General features: G+C 40.9%; 1 protein-coding gene across 1 annotated transcript in view; it reads right to left on the reverse strand.

Annotated features, from left to right (window-relative positions):
* The window catches only part of fgf11a (fibroblast growth factor 11a), a gene marked incomplete at both ends in the record, with an annotated part of 111,327 nt that extends 91,742 nt beyond the window's left edge, over positions 1-19,585 (reverse strand). Inside the window, one exon of the mRNA XM_079811028.1 lies at positions 19,393-19,585. Coding sequence (XP_079667154.1) covers positions 19,393-19,585 — 193 coding nt within the window. The remainder of the gene's footprint in view (positions 1-19,392) is intronic.
* Between the last annotated feature and the right edge of the window lie 3,050 nt (positions 19,586-22,635).

Here is a 22,635-nt window from a genome sequence, read left to right on the forward strand (position 1 = left end):
GTGTGAGAAAGTGTTAGTCAAGTGATACAGTTTTTACGGCGGGAGACACTGGTTCAAATCCTGACTAAATATTTCTTTAGTAAACCAAGCAAACTTGACACATGCACATCCGTTCCCTTGTTACAGAAAAGAGCAGCTTTGACTGTGCTCCACAAGAGAAAAAAAAATCACATGATGTTTGAGTGACATAAGGGGCATAAACCAATCAGGCATAACATTATGACCACTGACAGGTAAGGTGAATAACACTGATTATCTCTTTATCATGGCACCTGTTAGTGGGTGGGATATATTAGGCAGCAAGTGAGCCCATGCCGACCCCTGTCCACCGCCGAAAGCACCAACAGTGGCACGTGAGCATCAGAACTGGACCACGGAGCAATGGAAGAAGGGCCTGATCTGATGAATCATGTTTTCTTTTACATCTCTTGGATGGCCGGGTGCGTGTGCGTCACTTACCTGGGGAACACATGGCACCAGGTGCATTGTGGGAAGAAGGCAAGCCGGCGGAGGCAGTGATGCTTTGGGCTATGTTCTGTTGTCCTGCCATCCATGTGGATGTTACTTTGACACGTACCACCTACCTAAGCAGATTGCTGACCATGTACACCCTTTCATGGAAACGGTATTCCCTGGTGGCTGTGGCTCTTTCAGCAGATAATGTGCTCTGCCACAAAGCAAAAATGTTTCAGGAATGGTTTGAGGAGCACAACAATGAGTTTGAGGTGTTGACTCGGCCTCCAAATCACCCAGATCTCAAACCAATCGAGCATCTGTGGGATCTGCTGAACAAACAAGTCAGATCCATGGAGGCCCTACCTCGCAACTTCCAGGACTTAAAGGATCTGCTGCTAACATCCTGGTGCCAGATACCACAGCACACCTTCAGGGGTCTAGTGGAGTCCATGCCTCGACGGGTCAGGGCTGTTTTGGCACCAAAAGGGGGACCAGCACAATATTAGGACGATTGGTTATAATGTTATGCCTGATTGGTGTATATGATGACAGAATGTTCTATTTAAGGGTCAAAATCAAAACGTAAGTTGCATTCAAAGATGAAGAAATAAGTAAAAAAAAAAAAAAAAGGTATCTAAACAGGCGTCTGTATCTCTATCTGCATACTACAAGAGCAAACATCATTCAACTAAAATGGCAACTGAAAGCCACCAGCAGATGAAGTTTATAGTTGCTTAGCGGGACTTCAGGGGAATAATAGTGGATAAACATAAGCATGCACAGCTGACGGCAGGTGCAGCATAGATTACACACTTTAGCATTTGTTTATATTCAATTGGAACATCAAAAAGAAGAAGAGAAGAATCTTCCTCCCTGGTCAACAAATGTTAAATTCATGAAATGATTTAATTTTTATTTTCAACTTTAATTTTCTCATTAAATACACTGAAGCATCAACACTTTTCTCACAGTGTCTGAAACAATTCGATAAACAATTCAGTCTTTTCAGTCCTCAGTCCTACTCTACTGACCCAGATGGCCCAGTCTGTTGTGATTGGTCTACTCTGCTCTGATTGGTCAGATGGCCCAGTCTGTTGTGATTGGTCTACTCTGCTCTGATTGGTCAGATGGTCCAGTCTGTTGTGATTGGTCTACTCTGCTCTGATTGGTCAGATGGTCCAGTCTGTTGTGATTGGTCTACTCTGCTCTGATTGGTCAGATGGTCCAGTCTGTTGTGATTGGTCTACTCTGCTCTGATTGGTCAGATGGTCCAGTCTGTTGTGATTGGTCTACTCTGCTCTGATTGGTCAGATGGCCCAGTCTGTTGTGATTGGTCTACTCTGCTCTGATTGGTCAGATGGTCCAGTCTGTTGTGATTGGTCTACTCTGCTCTGATTGGTCAGATGGTCCAGTCTGTTGTGATTGGTCTACTCTGCTCTGATTGGTCAGATGGCCCAGTCTGTTGTGATTGGTCTACTATGCTCTTTTTGATCAGGTGGCCCAGTCTCGTGGGATTGGTCGACCACTTACAGTGCATTTCATAAACCGAACAGTGTCTACTCAACATGTTGACAACACAAACCAAATCTTCCAGTCTCAGCTACAACTACAGTGTTTGAAGGTCAGCCAGTGACGAGCACAGACAGGAATTATGCAAATGTTTTACATTATTACATAGGTTCGAGCAGGAAGTAAGACTGGAATTGCTGAATTTATATTTAAAAGGCACTCAATTCAGATCTGAATGGTTACAGTTGGTCCGATCCAAACCTCAGGTTATGGGTACAACTTTTCAAAACCTTTGTCTTGTTGTGTGTGCTCTGTTCTCTCTTATGTTGGGTTAAGGTTACACTACTCCTTAAAAGGAAGGTGCTCAGTGTGTTTGCATGTTTGTAGATGCTTTAAATTGTTGAAGCCTTGTTCCCTTGTTAATTTGGTCATCTTGTGTTGGGTTACACTCCCATAAAAAGAAGATGCTCGGAGTGTTTTTCTGTTTACGTGCGTGACCTCTGCTACAGTCCCTCAGCGAGTTTGGCAGGAAAGCGCAGAGGTCACATTAAGAGTCGACAAACTAATCCAACTAAAACACACATACATAACAACAGGGGTATGCCTCTGTCCCTACGACAAAAGAGAGAATATTGGAGCCTGCTTACATCTACGTCCGGGCGTCATACAAAACTAGGGTGACCATAGTTTGATTACCGAAAACCAGGACACTCGGCCCGGCAATGAGATACTCAAACAATACTCAAAGTTTACTCAAAGATTCCTTATACATTTCAATACATTTAAAGTATGCCCCCTCTGAATGGATATAAAATTGTTATATTAGGGCCAGGACATGACTTGAAATAGGGAAAACAGGACGTTTGGTCACCCTATACAAAACCCTTTCATGCTCTCATCTCAGGCATTCAGATCACTCCTCTGTGGCCCTGCTTACACCTGGTGTTAAGATGTGTTTTGGTCGATTGCATCACCAGTAGGCGAAGGATCACAAGGAGACAAGTGAGACATATTCCCATTTACACCTGGTGTTTTAATCCGTCTCTTTTGTCCACTTTCAACCACTTCTGTCACTTCTGATTTCCTCCAGGGGAAGGTTTCTGTCACTGAAGACGACGGAAAAACAAACGGAGAGCGAAGCTTTTGTTTCTGACCACAGCCAAACGTTGGGAGTGTGTGTTAGAAATCAGGAATGGTGAGAGAACGTTTTTCGTCTTCAAACCAAACTTTCTCGGGTCTTCAGCCGAGAAAGTTCCCGTCTGGCTAGCGTGCATCCCATAATGTTTACGCATTAGGTCAGTAGCAGAGAGTAGACGTCTTTTGTGGCTGTTTGACCACATGCGTTTCAACACTACGAAAGCAATCCGGTCGACTGTGTTTTCGACTACCTCTGGAAGTGGCCGAAAGTGGACGAGCTCAATACATTTAAGACCCGTTTACACCTGTATTTAGTGTCGTCTACTTGTGATCCGATCGACCAAAACGTATGCCCTGTTTACTGGATATGTTTCAAGCTTCTGGTACAGAAAAGGCTGTCTCAGAGCTACAGGAATACACACTCTCATTGGCTGAATAGATGATGTGGTTATCTCCAGCACAATAAAGGATTTACCCAGCCAGAGCTCTCAAGGCTTAGATCAAACCCACTCTCCTAACAAATATAAGAAACACCTTTTGCATTAGAACGTTATTCATGTGTTTCTTGGCATAGTACACTATCAACCTGCAGATACTGTTCACATAGTAAACTAACCACGCTTGGACTAAGTACCACATTTAACAGCTAAAACCTCCACCTGACAGAAATGGCGGCATGGTGTTCAAGCATAAATGTGCCAAAACATACATTCATTTATTAAGGGGCCGTTTACACGACCCCTTACACTTTTTATGTGTTGTGGCTGTTCATTTGCACAACAGCAGTGTTTTGGGGGCCTGAAAATACAAACTGTAGGATTAAAAATGATCAAAGATATTTGAAATTGAACAAAGACATTTGCTTTACTGTTTCCAACCCCCATCTTTCTTACCACAAGGGCCATTTGGAATTCCTAAAGACAAAGAGATGCTGAAGGCCTGTAGGCCTAAAGGTGTGTCACACCTCGGGGAAGATGCAATTATATCATTGGTCGGTTTAAATGTCTCACGTTTGGGTTTAGTCACATGGTCAAGAAAAGGATAAAAGAAGATTGTAACTGATTCTCTGCTCTCTCTCTTCTTGGGTCCTGCTCTCTGGCTCTTCCTTTCACTGGAGCTTCTATGCTCTGGCTCTTTCTCTCTTCTCTTTTCTAAAGCCTCTCCCTCTCTCTCTCTTTCTATCCCTCAGGTAACATTCTATACATGCTGGGTATGATTAATGGTATACGTTTTTATCATCTCATCCATCTATTTTGTAACCATAACCAGATTTTGTCATTAAATCCTTTCTATTACAAATGATGTGCTAACTAGTTTTGATTCGGTATTGACTTTGAAGTGCTACCTCTATTGCAATACAATATCGGCACACTATAGCAACGCTCTCCCACATATTTTGCTATTGTAACTGCACTTATTTCTGTCGTTGGTATAAGTTGCAGTGGGTGGTAATATACGAGAAATGTACAGTTTTCTACAATCTTGCTGATTACGTTTCTTAAGTTATTCGGCAACCCTGCAGCCTGAAACACTGTAGGCGGACCACCATTACAAAACTTTTGAAAACGGGTTTCAAAGTGCACGTTTTTTAAAGGTACACTATGTAAGTTTTCCATCCACTAGAGGTCGCCTGTTCAAAACAAAGGCGTAGTTTGATGACGGCATGTTTGAGTGCAGAATCTTGGGACATGTGGTCTTCACTTCACAGCCGGTGGGAAAGAATCGGGATAGGACTCGGGCAGAAATCATGTTGATAGATGCGATTATTAACGTTACTGTAGTATGAAACAGTTACTGTTGTGGAGCTGAGGAACCGCTGGAGCGATTGTTAATAAGAAGAGTGCAACACACGCCTCGCGAGCAGCGGGACTTTTATTATGACACAGTCACCGGCGCCACTTCTGCTTTTCCGGTCATGAGTATGAGGTAACGCAGCTCTGATTATCATATTAGACACATCTGAGTGTGTTGATGATGTTATGACGTTACTCTGTGTGTTCGCTCGGCGGCTGCTATGACACTTGTTCACACTGCAGTGAGAGGAAAGCGTTTCTGCAAAATAAAACCGGAAACCGAGGGAACGCAGATATGACGCAATCGCCAGGCGACTCCCTCACACATCCCGGTTCCTTGGTTACAATAGCCATTTCTCACGATTTACAAATAGTTGGAAACATTTGGGATATTGTAAGTACTCAATTTAACAAAATATATAACACTGACCTAGTGGTTTTTGGATATTTTCCTGAAAAAATGTTACATAGTGCACCTTTAAAACAATACTGTTATTGTCTCAGTGTAAACTGCAAAACGTCATGTGCATGCATATTATGTGTTCAGTCTATAATCGCGTAGTGTTTCTTTAAAAATTGACACCACCATCTACTGGCCTGGCAGCAGAATACAGCGATTTTAGTCATTTTCACGGATCTGTTCGAACGGGGGTCATTTTGACAATGTTGTCGTCTGTACACAAAAAAACTTATGTTTTTAGTACACCGTTGTCATGTGAATTTACACTAAAACTGCAAATATGATCCTCTGTGATACTTGTGTACTCTCCTATCAATATAAATGCCTTTACTGACTGACCTATTTAAATATTTTGGTTGACTTGCTTTCTTTTTACTGACATTCCTTTTTGAGTCCTCTATCCAACAAAAAAAAGTGAAATATAAACAAATTATTCTCACCATATGGTGCAGAGCTGCTATGTTGCACATTGTCGTTTCCAGCATTTGTCATTTTTTAATTGATGAGGCTCCTGGTTGCTGTCATTGACCAGTTTAGCTGATCTGCTTCCAAAAATAATTTATTATTCTATAAATTTTATCCAAAATTACATTCTTTCATCTGCAGAACACAAAATAATCCCCCCATGCTTTTTGTACCCTATTGAATTCCATTGTATTGGTAAAACAGCTGAAACGTTTTTTTTCTATTTCTTATGTTGTGCTTCACAAAAGAAAGTCAGTCATAAAAATGATGACAGAATTATCCCTTTAAAAAAATAACTCTCTTGGACATTATTATAGACAGAAACCTATGAATATTATGTCAATTAATGTCAAATTAAGCATGTCTTCCTACAGCTTTACCGTCTTTAGGGTTTACATTTCAGAGAATCTTTCTTTTCACATAATTTGTGTTGTAGTAAACTAAATTTACTACAACAAATAACCACAATACCCATTTAAAATAACTACAACGTTTTTATGAGAAGCCAGGAGGTCACCCAGACTCTAGTTCCCCTGTTTAATTTACATGGGCCTGATAAAAAAACATCTAGCACTCAATCAATATAAAACAAAGCGCAGTGACCTACCGCTATCCTGGGATGGAAAAAAAAAACAGCGACAGAAAGAAATAAAGAGGAGGAGGAAACACTATCTATCAAATAGCAGAGCTTATGATGAATGTTGTAGAGTTTCAGGCCACCATTAACATTTATACATGCTCCAATAACAGATTTAACAGCACTATTCAATAAAACACCACTAAATCTCATCACCTAACACTATAGGCTATAGATTATGGCATGTTAGGGTCCTTTTATGAAGGACTGTCATCATTTCATTCTTTTATCACAACCCTTATGGGAGATTTTAGATTTGTGACACTGTAAATTCACTGAAGTCACTGGTTTATTCATATGAAAACATTTGGATAAAACTACAGTGGGGCCTATTTTTGCTTAGGTTTGGTGACAAATATTGCACATTTAGTGGTGCATTTCAGCTTATGAATATTGAATATTTTGATTATTTGCATTTGTAAACTTCTCTCTATTTTTACATTGAAATATATTATATGTTAAAACAAAGAGCGGGTAAAACCAAAACTAAAACTCTACAACTACTTTAGTTAACATTAACTAAGATTAATAGATGCTGTAGAAATATTGTTCATCAAATAAATACAAAGCAGTATCAAGATGCATGTTGACTAAATTCAAGCATTAAAGAGAAAACAGTGTCTTCACTGTTATCTTTTTACACATTCATTTCCCACATATCATTGAATGAGGAAAGGAAAAACAAAAGAAAACAGCCACAACAGACTAGCATGTTGACTACTTGAACATAAATTTTGCTCTCCTTTCTTTCTGGCCAGCAAATTTCTCAATGACTCTCTGATTAAAGTCAGTCATCTCAGTAGTGTCATTACGTTTGCATTTGAGATCTCTTACCCCCGTTGGTGTCCACAAAACTTCGGTACCGACACTTAGAAATAAAAGACAGGGAAAGCAATAAAGGGCATTGCTAACAACACATCCAGCCAGCCACCTAACCTACGTTTCTCATAACAAGCGCGTGAAGCGAGTGCAGCTGCGTCCGGTCACTGGCCTGCTGCTGCTGGATTAGTAAATCGCGTTTATCCTTGATCTTTATCCTTTTTTTTCTTCCAACGAACGAGAATTTGGTTTAACTGCTGCCATCTCTACGAAAGTGATCATCCTAATAAGGTTTTAGCGGAGTTGGAGTGACTGTGTCGCCCGCACACTTTCGCTTTAGTGGCCAAGAGTGGAAAGTTGGTCACATGCTGCCCGTCGATTTTTGGACTCAGATAGACGTCCATTTGTCCGGCGTCCCTCGCGCATGAAACATATTGAAGAACATATAAAATAGTTAACCCATCAAAGCCAGTTTTTATTAAAGGCTGAGGCTCTTACTAAGAGTAAACTATTTTATTTTTATATAATTTTTATATAATTTTTGTATACATGTATATTTCTGGAATTTTGATGGGGGCGGCGCCCCAGCGCCCTCTATTGACCAGCCGCCACTGGTCAACCGCTTAGAGAGTGTTTGGGAAATGTAACGTCCCTTACCATAACTGCCAGTTTCAACACACTACAAACTAATTCAACCAGGCCCCACCCCTTAATTCTGTCCCTTTATCATTTATTATGTGTCTTGGGCAGGAATTATTACATTTTTTATTATACTCTCGTCATTGATGGAATTTTCCAGCTTTCCGTGTTTTCACTGTTATACGGTAGGGGGCGCTATTACGCATCTTCTGAAAGTGTACAGAATCTCCAGATCAAAAGACATGTGAAGAAGAAGCAGAAACAAGCGACAGCACATGTAAAATAACGCGATCATCAGCATTAAATAGCATACAAAATCAAAACTGTTATTGAGTGAACTGTCGACCCAAGACGAGCTACAGGACTGTGAAGCTTTGGGTGTTGATTCAATCTACTCCATCTACGTCTTGACGTCATTCTGAATTGGATTTAGACGTAGTCTTTGATAAAAACGAGATTTTTGCTTAATTGCTCAAACAAGCTTTTTGCTCAATGTTGCTTTTTTATGAAAAAAAATGTTTAAAGCAAAGGGTCTGATGTTGTATGTTCAAATATTCAGACAATAAAATATTCTGGGGGCCATGAAACTTTTGTGAAAATTATCACAAAATGCTGGCGTTGACTGGCAATTTTTTCAAAAAAGCTGCCGGGGAAAGAGTTAAATGAGGAATATTGTGTCCGTATAGAGTTCGTTCCCGGAAGAAATAGGTAGTTAGCACAGAAACTGTGAAAATCATATAGAGAAGAACTCCCGCTGGAGGGACTTTGTGCTTAGGAACTTTGCTGAACTTTTTCATGTTTAAACAGCAACATCACATACTAAAGTCAGTTGAACATGTAAAAAAGCAGAATAGGACCCCTTTAACATTATTTAATGCACTGAGAACTAACATAAATGTGAACATTTTCATTAACTAACATGAACAAAGGTTAAAGGTTTCTTGAACTGAGAAATTCATTTCCCTTGAGTTGAGATTTTGACATAAGAGGTCATCATACTATAAGAACATCCTGTAAGTTTCAGAACTGAAAACTTTGTGATTAGTCCAAAAACAGCTTTTATTGTAACCAAGCCCAGTGAACGACTCATTGTGGAATGTGCCTGTCATAGACAGGTGAAAGATCGCCTCTGCAGAAGAAGATCAACGCATCATTGCAACTTTGGCCCCGCCCACTGGAGTGTTAGTGAGATGACGAGGAGAGAAGAGCGATACAGGATCACTGGACTAAAATAACATTCCCTTCCAAAGGATCCTAATGCTAGGAGTGTGCTTATTTAACAGGGCTAACAGCCACACAGTACGAATTATACACACATGCACACACAGTGTAATGAGCTTGAAGGCAGAAGTCTACAGTTGCCCCATAACAGCAGGACAATAGCCCAGAAGCAGTGCAGGCAACTTCCCCATTATACACTCACAAAGACTGTCTGTGGCACTGTCAACACAAGACAAACGGCCCTACCCAGTCCACATCATTACAACTTTAGACTTGAAAGAAAACGGAGAGAGAAAACACAGGAGAGCATGAGCAAGAGGACAGGCACACAATAAGAAGAGATGCTACACACTAAGATAATGAGAAAGAGGGAGAGTGTGGCAACGGTCCTGGGTGAGATTAGGAATTGTAATGGAGAGTGTTGGAAAAGAGATGAATGAAAAGAGGAGAGCGGGACAGGAGAGTGTTATTGATGAATCAGAGGGTGTTAATAAGAGGCAGACTGTGCGGACGAATGAATCACCCAGTAACAATGAAGTGCTCCAACGATCTGCAAACACCGCAACGCATACAAATATCCGCTATCAATTGCTAGTTGTCCTCCTGTCGCCTAACACACACACACACACACACACACACACACACACGCATGAGCTAAAAAAGGATAATCTTTACAAAAACATCATGCTTAGCTTGTCCTGTGGGTGAAGGATGTGTGTGTGTGTGTGTGTGTGTGCGTGTGCCTGTCTCTGATTAGGACACTTTGCATCATTACAGTTTCCTGATTAAAATCCCATTCGCTATTTAAAAGTGACAAATGAACTCACAGCTCAAGCTGTGTGTGTGTGTGGGTGTGTGTTCTGCTGCGGTGTTGGGATGGGGGATGTGGATGACCTTGTTAAATGCTGAGTGGGCTTTTGTGATTGGTGATCGGTGGTCATTAATTTCTGTTAATCTCACCTGACACAACACTTCAGAAACACTGACGCAGAATTAATTCAGTCATACAGTCGACATCATGAGATTCTAAACTTTTTATCACCCCCCCCCCCAAACAAATCCATCCCTCCATCCATCTGTCTGTCTGTCTGTCCATCTATTAGGGGTGTAACGGTACATGTATTAGTACGTGCAAAGCAAACGACTGCATAGGCTACGCACAACACTTTAATCAAACCAATAAGTTTGAAAACAGCCGTTACATTTTACTGCGCAGCATTGGTCAATCTATCAATTAGAGTAACAAATCAACAATTCCTTCACTTTTTTATTTTAAGCGATCAGTAATCTGAAGGGCTGGACATGTAAATGAGAGGGCCTAGACCACCCCCAGGCCCCCTCATGCTAACACGTTAAGCAACATCCTCCAGATGTGCCAATCACTGGAGCTGTCTGTAGCTCATCTGCTTCAAGGCTGGACGTGTTGTGTGTTCAGAGATGATCTTCTGCAGACCTCGGTTGAGAAGAGTGTTTATTTGAGTTACTGTTGCCTTTCTATCAGCTGAACCAGTCTGGTCATTCTTCTTTGACCTCTGGCATCAACAAGGCATTTTCAGAACTTGATATTTCCTTCTTTTTGGACCATTCTCTGTAAACCCTAGAGAAGGTTGAGTGTGAAAATCCCAGTAGATCAGCAGTAGTCACTTAAATCAGCCTTCTTGCCCATTCTGATGCTCAGCTTGAACTTCATCAGATCATCTTGATCATGTCCACATGCCTAAATGCATTGAGTTTGCTCGAATGTGATTGGCTGATTAGATATTTGCATTAATGAGCAGTTGAACAGGTGTACCCATATACTGTATGTAATGTCCCACTTACTCCATAACTATACTTATTATAATACATTTTTATGCACATTATCTCTACTTAAAGTAACTTACTGAGAAATGTTTCACAATTACTAATATATATTTGTGCTGAAAACACCAAATGCCGCGTTTCCACCGCAGGAACTTTCCCCAGGAACTAGAGACTTTGGGGTGGTACTCTGTGTATTTTGACTCCAAAAACCAGGGTCTAAATGAAGTTCCGGGTAAAACTTCCCACCTCAAGACGTCCCTGCTCGCGAGGTAGTACTTTTTCAAAGTTCAGGAACGTTTGGGGGTGGGACTTGAGCGCTGAACATGCTGATTGGTTGAGTTCATGTAGCATTTTGATTGGTTGACCATGTAGCATTTTATTTCAACCACCATTTTTAAAAGTCAGTTGCGGTGCGTGCAGTAAGGGTGGTTTGCTATATTCAAATCAACAATGGAGTTTAAAAAATATGACAGATGGGCCGACGACGAGGTTCAGGCTTTATTAGGCTTATATACGGAGGACGAAATCCAGCGGAAACTGTAAAGTCGCGCAGTCCTACGTCACAGGACTAATCTTCATGGTATTTTAGACTGCGATGGAAAAACAGACAGCAACAGGTCTGGGGGAAAAAGTTCCTGGGACAAATTGTTCATCGTAATTTTGGTGGAAACAGACCTAAATATTCCTCTAAAGCCACGTTTACACTATGGGAACTTTCTCCAGGAACTAGGGACTTTGGGGTGGTACTCGGTGTGTTTAGACCGCAGGAACCGGGGTCTAAATGAAGTTCCGGGTAAATATTTCCCCCTCAAAACGTCCCTGTTCACGAGGTAGTACTTTTTCAAAGTTCAGGAAATTTCGGGGGTGGGACTTGGGCGCTGAACATGCTGATTGGTTGAGTTCATGCAGCATTTTATTTCAACCTAAAAGTCTGTTGAGGTGCAGTAAGAGTTGTTTGCTATTCAAATCAACAATGGAGTTTAAAAAATACGACGATGGACCGACAACGAGGTTCAGGCTTTATTAAGTTTATTTGCGGAGGATGAAATCCAGTGGGCACTTGAATGTCGCGCAGTCCTACATGTCCTACTAATCTTCATGGTATTTTAGACTGGAAACGCTACGCAGACCCCAGCAGGTCTGAGGGAAAAAGAGTTCCCGGGAAAAAAGTTCCTGGGACAAATTGTTCCGGGTGGAAACTAGCCTGGTCCTACCAGACTCTCATACATTTCATTTGTACAGAGGTTCTGGCCACTCTCCATTGACAAGCGTTTACTTCCTTGAAGGCGGGAACTCTGTTGAAGTTTAAAACTATTGGATCTGCCCAGAGCCACTCTAGATCTGCCATAACCAATCGCTAACGTTTGGTCGTGAAGTATGTCATCTCAAACTAGCGCACAACATCAACGTCATCGTTCTCAGCCACTCCCTCTGTTCACTGACTGGACCGGTTAAAATTTAACTGGAGAAAACCAGAGAATATACCGCAATCCCAAACGGACTGAAGGAAAATTAAAATTGAGCGGAAGTATGTAGGAGGGCGGAGCCAGGCTAGATGGAAATGGGGCTTAAGCCACAAGATTTTATTTCAACAGCTAATTATTTAAACCAGTGAAACTATATTTAGAGGTCAACCCAAGGCATGACAGATAGAATGAGATCGAAGAAGACATATAAGATAAAAAGTAAGGAGGTTTGAAGTATGCTCACAATTAGACAAGGAAAGGGAACTACAGAAGTAGACAGCACTCCATGAAGTATGCACTAAGGAGGTCTCTCGCTAGTTTTGTGCTGACAGGCGAAACTGTGCTTTTGAGGAGGCAACACTATAAGGGCTTTCTCTCTCTCTGATCCTCTCCATCAAAAGGCAGGCGAAATCACCGTCCAGTCACCGTTAGCATAACAAAAGCACAAGATGTGAGCTTTACTGCAGCAGCCCAAACTATACATACCACCCCAAACTGACAGAAAACATTTCTTCCTTTACTGCATGCGCCAAATACCACCAACCGTCACCATTTTTCATAGACGTAATTACGGCTTGGCGTGAGGCACTTTGCGGCAGCAGATGCTGTGTTACGGGAGTATGGTTTCCATGAAGATTAGTGTGATTTACTTGAGATACACGTGTCATAAATATCCCACCCTGGTGGCACACACACAGTTGGGCCCTAAGGAAGGATGGGACCCTCAGGAGAGCGGATTTGTGAATGACTGAATATAGGCTACTGTGTGGCTCCAGGTTTGAGAGAAGTCTAGTTCAGTCCGTGTTTCCCAACTTCTCTTGTTTTATGTATCCACAAAGTGTCATCAGGCTCAACTTCCCCTTTTCATCAGGATTATAATTAAATTCACCATTGTTACTTCACTTTTAAATTAAATCAGATTAATATATTACTGAATTAAAATAATATATCATAAATTAAAATAAAGTGGAATTTCAAAAGAATCTTAATAGGCATATTCATTACTTTTGAAGAACAGAACAATTTATTCCCAATGATTTCCAAGTATTTCCTGCAACCTGTTTAATAACCCCCCAACGGCAGTCCATAATCTAGGCCAGAATTAACCCTCGTGAGAAATAATACCCGGGTCTCACCTGTATGTCTACATAAGCAACATGAGCACAAAGGCAAATATTCCCAGGCAGTTCTTCAAACATTACCAGCTCTATTTGAAATGTGCCATGGGAAGCTCGCGGTTCTATTTTAAAATTGCATTTAATGTTCCTTCAGGCCATGCAAAGTACAGTACTTTGCATTAAAAAATTATGTGTTTTTTTTTTTAATTACCCATTTACTCTGATGAAATCCTTCCCATCTTTTAACCAGCAAGCCAGAGGGATCATGAAGTCAAATCAGTGTTATTATTATAACTGAAACTAAAAGTAAAACATAAAAAGTAGTTGTTTTTTTTGCGGAAGAACATTGTTTTAGTTGTGCTTCGGCTCTGCGTGACAGTGCGGATGAATATGGTTATCCCACTGCCCATAAAACATCCACTACTAGGCTTTTAGATGGAAAGGATCTCAAACTGACTAGCTGAAGACGTTACTGTAGCTTTACCCATTAATAGACACGGTACTTCCTTAAAAAAAAAAATTCCAGCACAGCGTTACAACAACCCATAATGAGATGAGCTTCACAATAGATAATGCTTTACAGCGTACTCTGTTAGAGAGCTACATATGGTAATTTTTCTGTTCAATAAAACACATGACTCACCTGTTGAGTAATAAAAACACCATCATCTCTGCGGCGCTTTCACAACATTTCAAATCCCTCAGTTCTCTCCATCTCAGAATCATCCACGGTGGCCCAGTAGTGCACAACACAACGAAATTTAAAAAGCATACATAAGTTCATAACACAACGAAAAAGCCACAACACAACGAAAAATCCACAACACAACGAAAAAGCCACAACACAACGGAAATGCTCCCGACCACTAGGGAACTCTCGGAGTGCGGTAAAGTTCGTTTTCCTTGAGTTGTTCTATAGATACAAATATTTAAACACTACAATCAGTTTTAAGAGTGCAATTGTATATCGACATGAAATATCAATTCAATTACAGCTGCATATTTATACTCGAAAACGCTTTGACCCGCTGCCACATGCGCTAAGGGAACGTCTGCCAATTCCACCAAGTTGAAACATATAATTTGAATAAATTAAATGAGCTTTTTTTTAACATTTTCAATTTCCAATGTTGTGTTGTGCATTACTAAGTCTTTATCAATACAATCAAGCTGTGGAATTTTAACATGTCTGTTTTTAAATGTTAAAAGCAATTTTAATTCATACAAACTATACGTTTCAACCACTTGGTTGAATTGGCAGATGTTCCCTTAGCGCCGTGGCAGCGGGTCAAAATATGCAGCTAAAATGCATGTAGGTGATTTTGAATTAAAATTGAATGTCGATAAACAATGGTTAGCCTACATACTGTTAAAACTAATTGTGGTGTTGATATCTTTGTAAGATTGCCGATTCTATAGAACAGTGGCAACTGTACCAACCGAGTGGTTGGGAGCATTTCTGTTGTGTTGTGGCTTGATTTCTTTGTGTTGTGACTTGTTTTTGTTGTGTTGTGGCTTATTTCCGTTGTGTTGTGCCTTGTTTTCTTTGTGTTGTGGCTTTGATTTCTTTGTGCTATGGCTTGATTTCTTTGTGTTGTGACTTGTTTCGTTGTGTTGTGGCTTGTTTTCGTTGTGTTGTGGCTTGTTTCCGTTGTGTTGTGGTTTGATTTATTTGTGTTGTGGCTTGTTTGCGTTGTGTTGTGGTTTGATTTATTTGTGTTGTGGCTTGTTTGCGTTGTGTTGTGGCTTTTTCTTTGTGTTGTGACTTGTTTTCGTTGTGTTGTGGCTTGTTTTCGTTGTGTTGTGGCTTGTTTCCGTTGTGTTGTGGTTTGATTTATTTGTGTTGTGGCTTGTTTGCGTTGTGTTGTGGCTTTTTCTTTGTGTTGTGGCTTGATTTCTTTGTGTTATGGCTTGTTTCCGTTGTGTTGTGGCTTTTTCTTTGTGTTGTGGCTTGTGTCCGTTGTGTTGTGGCTTTTTCTTTGTGTTGTGGCTTGTTTCCATTGTGTTGTGGCTTTTTCTTTGTGTTGTGACTTGTGTCCGTTGTGTTGTGGCTTGATTTCTTTGTGTTGTGGCTTGTTTCTGTTGTGTTGTGGCTTGTTTCCGTTGTGTTGTGGCTTGATTTCTTTGTGTTGTGGCTTGATTTCTTTGTGTTGTGGCTTGTTTCCGTTGTTTTGGGGCTTTTTCATTGTGTTGTGGCTTGATTTCATTGTGTTGTGGCTTGATTTCTTTGTGTTGTGGCTTGTTTTCGTTGTTGTGGCTTGATTTCTTTGTGTTGTGGCTTGTTTTCGTTGTTGTGGCTTGATTTCTTTGTGTTGTGGCTTGTTTCCGTTGTGTTGTGGCTTGTTTTTTGTGTTGTGGCTCCTTTGTGTTGTGGCTTGTTTCCGTTGTGTTGTGGCTTGATTTCTTTGTGTTGTGACTTGTTTTCTTTGTGTTGTGGCTTATTTCCGTTGTGTTGTGCCTTGTTTTCTTTGTGTTGTGGCTTTGATTTCTTTGTGCTATGGCTTGATTTCTTTGTGTTGTGACTTGTTTTCGTTGTGTTGTGGCTTGTTTTCGTTGTGTTGTGGCTTGTTTTCGTTGTGTTGTGGTTTGATTTATTTGTGTTGTGGCTTGTTTGCGTTGTGTTGTGGCTTTTTCTTTGTGTTGTGGCTTGATTTCTTTGTGTTATGGCTTGTTTCCGTTGTGTTGTGGCTTTTTCTTTGTGTTGTGGCTTGTGTCCGTTGTGTTGTGGCTTTTTCTTTGTGTTGTGGCTTGTTTCCATTGTGTTGTGGCTTTTTCTTTGTGTTGTGACTTGTGTCCGTTGTGTTGTGGCTTGATTTCTTTGTGTTGTGGCTTGTTTCCGTTGTGTTGTGGCTTGTTTCCGTTGTGTTGTGGCTTGATTTCTTTGTGTTGTGGCTTGATTTCTTTGTGTTGTGGCTTGTTTCCGTTGTTTTGGGGCTTTTTCATTGTGTTGTGGCTTGATTTCATTGTGTTGTGGCTTGATTTCTTTGTGTTGTGGCTTGTTTTCGTTGTTGTGGCTTGATTTCTTTGTGTTGTGGCTTGTTTCCGTTGTGTTGTGGCTTGATTTCTTTGTGTTGTGGCTTGTTTCCGTTGTGTTGTGGCTTGATTTCTTTGTGTTGTGGCTTGTTTTCATTGTGTTGTGACTTGTTTCCGTTGTGTTGTGGCTTGATTTCTTTGTGTTGTGGCTTGTTTTCGTTGTGTTGTGGCTTGTTTTCGTTGTGCTATGGCTTGTTTTCATTGTGTTGTGGACTTAGGTTTGCTTTTTATATTGGGTTGTGTTGTGCACTACTGGGCCACCGTAGTTTTCTCTTTTCTATGATGAGACACACACACGCGCGAGTGACGCGTGTATGTAATTTCCTGTGAAAACCATCCAGACAGGTCTAAAATATAAACACTTATAACTTACCATAAATCAGGGTTACACAAAAACACATTTTGGTTTGAAAATGTATTGACTCGTTTATTTATTTTTAAATTTTGAACAAAAAAAGTTACATAGTGTACCTTTAACTTACTAAAATAAAACTAAAACTAATATAGACACTTAAAAAACTGATTCATATAAAATCTAATTCAAAACATTAAAAACTATCATGACATCTCAATCTTGATCAAATTCTACAGTGCGTGTTTCCATAGCAAAAGTCTAAAAAAGTAGAGGGCACAATTATGCTTTTGTTTTATGGATAAAATACACAATTATATAAAATGAAACTTTTCATAAAGCTTACTTGACTTTACTCAAAGGGGGAAAAGTCTTTGCGAAACTGCATCATGATCCCTCACACACAAAAACAGTTTGATGGGATTCTCTTCCACATCTGTTCTCTCATGATATCTTAAAATAAAAGCCACAAGTCTTGTACCTGCCTCTTCAGTTAAATGATTTACTGAGAGAGAGGAAAAGTCTCATTGGGGGTTAATTATGAAAACATATGACCCCCACACAAACACACAGTCTCTAGCGGTGGGTGGGGAGACAGAGGGGAGGGAAAGACTGGAACCGCTCACCATAAATGAGGCTGTGACGTTTTTATGTGTGCGCAAAGGATCGCGGCGCATTGGTCGGCGATCGTAAATTAACAGGTGTTGTCAAAAGCAGTACAGAGACATGCAGCGAAATGATCAGAACGATTACAAAGCTCTGGGTCCCAGACTCACTATATCAACAAACGCTCCTCAGAGGAGGCTAGACGATAGTCAACCTTCAAAGTCTCAAGGATAACATTCAATCATTCACACACCATGACACACAGTGGAAATGTCCATTCTTAAAGTGATAGCTCGACCAAACATGAAACATTATCACTTTGTTCCAAACCTGTATGACTTACTGTCTTCGGTGGAAAACAAAATTACAGTTTTTTACACATTCAGTGAAAGTCAATGGGGCTCAAAACAACGTTGAGCCACACAGACTTTCATCGAAAGACTGAACAATATGTTTTTTTTGTGTTCCACAGACAAAAGAAAGCCAAGCAATGACATGTTGGCGAGAAAATTATTTATTTAATTTGGTAAATGTCATGCCAACAGCATGGAGAACCCCAATCGGTTTGGTTCTGATCAGTCCTTACTTTTTGAACAGTCAACAAACCCAGCTAACAAAAAGTTGTTGTCAGAAGGTTTTGTTAACATTCCCTCCAAGTTATGAAAACGTTATTTGGGAATTTTTTGTACGCATTGAAAACGTCCAGTTTTTTTTTTATGTATTAAGAAAAAATTTTGTGGGGTCTCTGCGAACGTTACAGGAACATTCCATTCAAGCATTTTGAAAACATTACAAAAAAGTTATTAAGGAATGTTCTTTAAATGTTTAAAATGTCCATGTATTAATAATGTTTTTTCTTGGTTTCTTGGTTTTCTTGTTTTTTTTGCTGAACATTATGAGAACATCAGTCAAGCACAAAAAACATGATAAAGACGTTGCAAGAACGTTGTAGTGAGAACGTTTTCGCGCAACATTATGAAAACATCAGTCAAGCACAAATAACATGATAAAGACGTTGCAAGAACGTTGTTATGAAATAGTTTTCACGCAACATTATGAGAACATCAGTCAAGCACAAATAACATGATAAAGACGTTGCAAGAACGTTGTTATGAAATAGTTTTCGCTCAACATTATGAGAACATCAGTCAAGCACAAAAAACATGATAAAGACGTTGCAAGAACGTTGTAGTGAGAACGTTTTTGCGCAAAATAATGAGAACATCAGTCAAGCACAAATAACATGATAAAGACGTTGCAAGAACGTTGTTATGAAATAGTTTTCACGCAACATTATGAGAACATCAGTCAAGCACAAATAACATGATAAAGACGTTGCAAGAACGTTGTTATGAAATAGTTTTCGCTCAACATTATGAGAACATCAGTCAAGCACAAAAAACATGATAAAGACGTTGCAAGAACGTTGTAGTGAGAAAGTTTTCGCGCAACATTATGAGAACATCAGTCAAGCACAGATAACATCATAAAAACGTTCCAACAATGTTGTCAACGCTACGAGAATGTTTTTGAACTATGAAAACTTTATAAGAATGTTCCTGAAACATTATTTTAGGAATGTTTTTTTCTAACATTTACATAACTTTTACATAACGTTAGTGAAAGTTATGGAAACGTTCCCTGTTAGCTGGGAAGGCCCTTAACTACTCGCCCAAACAGCCTCATTTGTGAACTACTGATGTCAGATGTCGTTCAAAAGCAATCTTTCATCTGTCATAACTCAAAGAGATTACTTCTTATGTCCATGTCAGCTCTATTTATACATGCTTTGCTAATGCCACCCCTCACTGGAAGTGGATAGACTTAGAATGGAGCAGAACTGGGCCGATTGGTTTTAGGGTGTTTTGGACAACTCACCGGGTCTTTTTTCTAGTTTTCTTCCACGACTGCTGCAAAGCCGGACTTTGGAAATGAGGATGAGGATCTGTTTCTGACATAGCGACTTGTTGGCCTTGGGGCAAGGCTTGCGCTTGTTGGTGACCTGCCGGTTGGCCTGGGGGTCCTTGATTTCCCTGCGCTGTCGGATCAGCGAGCTGGCGAGGGCAGCCATTTTGCCGTGCCCCGCTCACCCGTGGGACGCAGAGGGCGTCAGTGGGCCGCCCACCTGTCCGTTCACCCAGGGCCACGTAGGAGAGGAGCAGAGACGACAGGTGTTCGGAGTGCAGCGGGGTATCCCACAATAACCAAGGCCAGAATGCGTCACAACTTGCAGGATGCAGGAACAAAAAGAGGCTTGCTTTAAGAGGGTCAAAAGGGGCAAAACACTCGTGAAGTTCACGATAAACTTTGTTTCTTTGGCTATTAAAATAGTCCCCGGAACGCAGAATTCCCGGTGTTGTGATTCTGACGAACGGCGGCTGTCGTTGTTGGGATTGCTTGTTGTATTTCAGGTCTCGTTGCACAGCATACGGACTGGAAAAGTGGCAGCAGATGATCCATGGAGTCGTACTTGAATTCTGGGGAAAAAGTGAGCCATCACAGCAGCACCATTCCCTCTCCGTCCGGCTCCCAGAGTCCCTGGCCTCTCACGTCCCTTCAACAGTTAAGTTTGGGATCGACGATTAGAAATCACCCGGATCAGAAATCATTCTGAGAGTTCAGAAAAAAGGCATCAACTGTCCGATCGTTTTATCCACATATAGGATGACGAACAAGCTCGAAAAAATACAGATCCTACGGAGAAAAGGAACAATATCCTGAGACAATCTTAGTGGAACTCCATTACCTGATTCCGAAGTATCGCATCCATGACTGCAAAAACGGAAAAACAAAGACAGACACGCTGAGCAAAAGTCAAAAACTGGTTTCGTCAGCCCTCGACCTCACGTCTGTGGGGGATCAGATGGAGAAGGGTGAAAGGGATCGCAAGTTCTCTCGCTTCTCAGCCCTTCTGACATTCCCCTTTGCTCCCTCTTCCCAAGCTCCCGGGAGAGTGTTTGTAAATTCCAGCGGCTTCTGCCGACAGAGGTGACATTCATGAACGAGTGAGAGCGCAGGAGAGCGGAGGGGAGCACCAAGCCTCCCCCAGACTCCCGTAAGGCAACCAGGCGGCGAGCGCTGAGGAACCCGTAGCTCTGTGTCCTTCACACCACTTGAGAGGAGAGGTGGGAGGGAGGCACGGATGGAGGGATGAAATGGAGGAATGTTAAGGATAGATGCTGCACATATCTGTTCGTCCGGCTTCACGTGCTGTAAAGGTCCCGTTTGAAGAAGGTCCCCTGGTTCTGGCGCTCCGCTCTTCTGTTTTAGCCCAGTTTTCACTGATGAAAGTATTCTCACCCCTGTAGGCGAGCGTAACAGAGTCTCCCCAGCAAGGCACCTCTGAATCTGTGTGAGAATGTGAGAGTTTATGTGTGTGTGTGTGTGTGTGTGTGTGTGTGTGTGAGAGTGATTGAGAGAGTGTGTGAATGTGTGACTCTCCGTCTCTCTTTTTTGCTCTCCCTCCCGTCCCCGCGCACAGTGAGTTACGGAGCCAACACTGGCAACATGCTTTGCTTTACTCCCTCATTCTCTCTTTCCATCTCTTTGTAAACCCTCTCTGCCCTCCCTCTCTGTCACTCAGAACCCTCCTTCTTTTCCGATCACTCAAAATCCCTCCTTCTCTTCTTGTCCCCACCCACCCCTCTCATTCCTCTATTCCCTCCCACTCTTCTGTTCTCTCTCTCTTTCTCTCTTTCTCTCTCTCTCTCTCTCTCTCTCTCTCTCCTCACTGTGTGCTGTTGTGGTCTGGAGCGTTAAAAAATTAAACCTGCCTCATGCTTCCTTAAAGCGACAGATAAGAGAGGGAGAGAGGGAGGAAGGGAGAGAGGAAGGGAGGGAGAGAGAGAGGGAGAGTCCTTATTTACACTCTGTACCCCAAACACACATGTCACTATGTATAATAAAATACTGGTTACAGTGTTGTGAACTTACATAAATGCTATAAACAGAGACAAATATGAGTCTTTTAATATACACGCCTATATCAAGTGTTGTGTGCAATTCAAGATATAATTTAGAATGATGTTTACATTCCAATTCAAATGCTGGATTTGAATTGAGGAAGCAAACAGGGCGCAGGATTGCAATTCAGAATTGATAATTGCGAACAATGAAAATGCAAAGTTCACAGAGATATATTTTTGAACTAGAAAAGCACGGTTTGTAAAAAATAAATAAATAAACATTTATAGGCCTTACCGAAAAAAATAATGACTCCTAGAACAATCAATAAAATGTTAAGATCAATGATAGATAGAACAATATAGGTAGAAGAATAGACAGACTGATAGATAGATTGATAGATAGATAGACAGACAGACGGACGGACGGACGGACGGACGGACGGACGGACGGATGATCGATCGATGATCGATCGATCGATAGATAGATAGATAGATAGATTGATAGAAAGATAGATAGACAGACAGACAGAAAGATAGACAGACAGATGGTAGATAGACAGATAGACAGATAGACAGACAGATGATAGACAGACAGACAGACAGATGGTAGATAGGTAGATAGATAGATAGATAGATAGACAGACAGACAGACAGACAGACAGACAGACAGACAGACAGACAGACAGACAGACGGTAGATAGGTAGATAGATAGATAGATAGATAGATAGATAGATAGACAGACAGACAGACAGACAGACAGACAGACAGACAGACAGACAGACAGACAGACAGACAGACAGACAGACAGACAGATAGATAGATAGATAGATAGATAGATAGATAGATAGATAGATAGATAGATAGATAGATAGATAGATAGATAGATGATAGATAGATAGATAGATAGATAGATAGATAGATAGATAGATAGATAGATAGATAGATAGATAGATAGATAGATAGATAGATAGATAGATAGATAGATAGATAGATAGATAGATAGATAGATAGAAAGATAGATAGACAGACAGACAGAAAGATAGACAGACAGACAGATGGTAGATAGGTAGATAGACAGATAGACAGACAGACAGACAGATGATAGACAGACAGACAGACAGACAGACAGATGGTAGATAGGTAGATAGATAGATAGATAGATAGATAGATAGATAGATAGATAGATAGACAGACAGACAGACAGACAGACAGACA

Source organism: Gobio gobio (assembly GCF_949357685.1).
Source record: "Gobio gobio genome assembly, chromosome: 2".
NCBI classification, from domain to species: Eukaryota; Metazoa; Chordata; class Actinopteri; order Cypriniformes; family Gobionidae; genus Gobio; species Gobio gobio.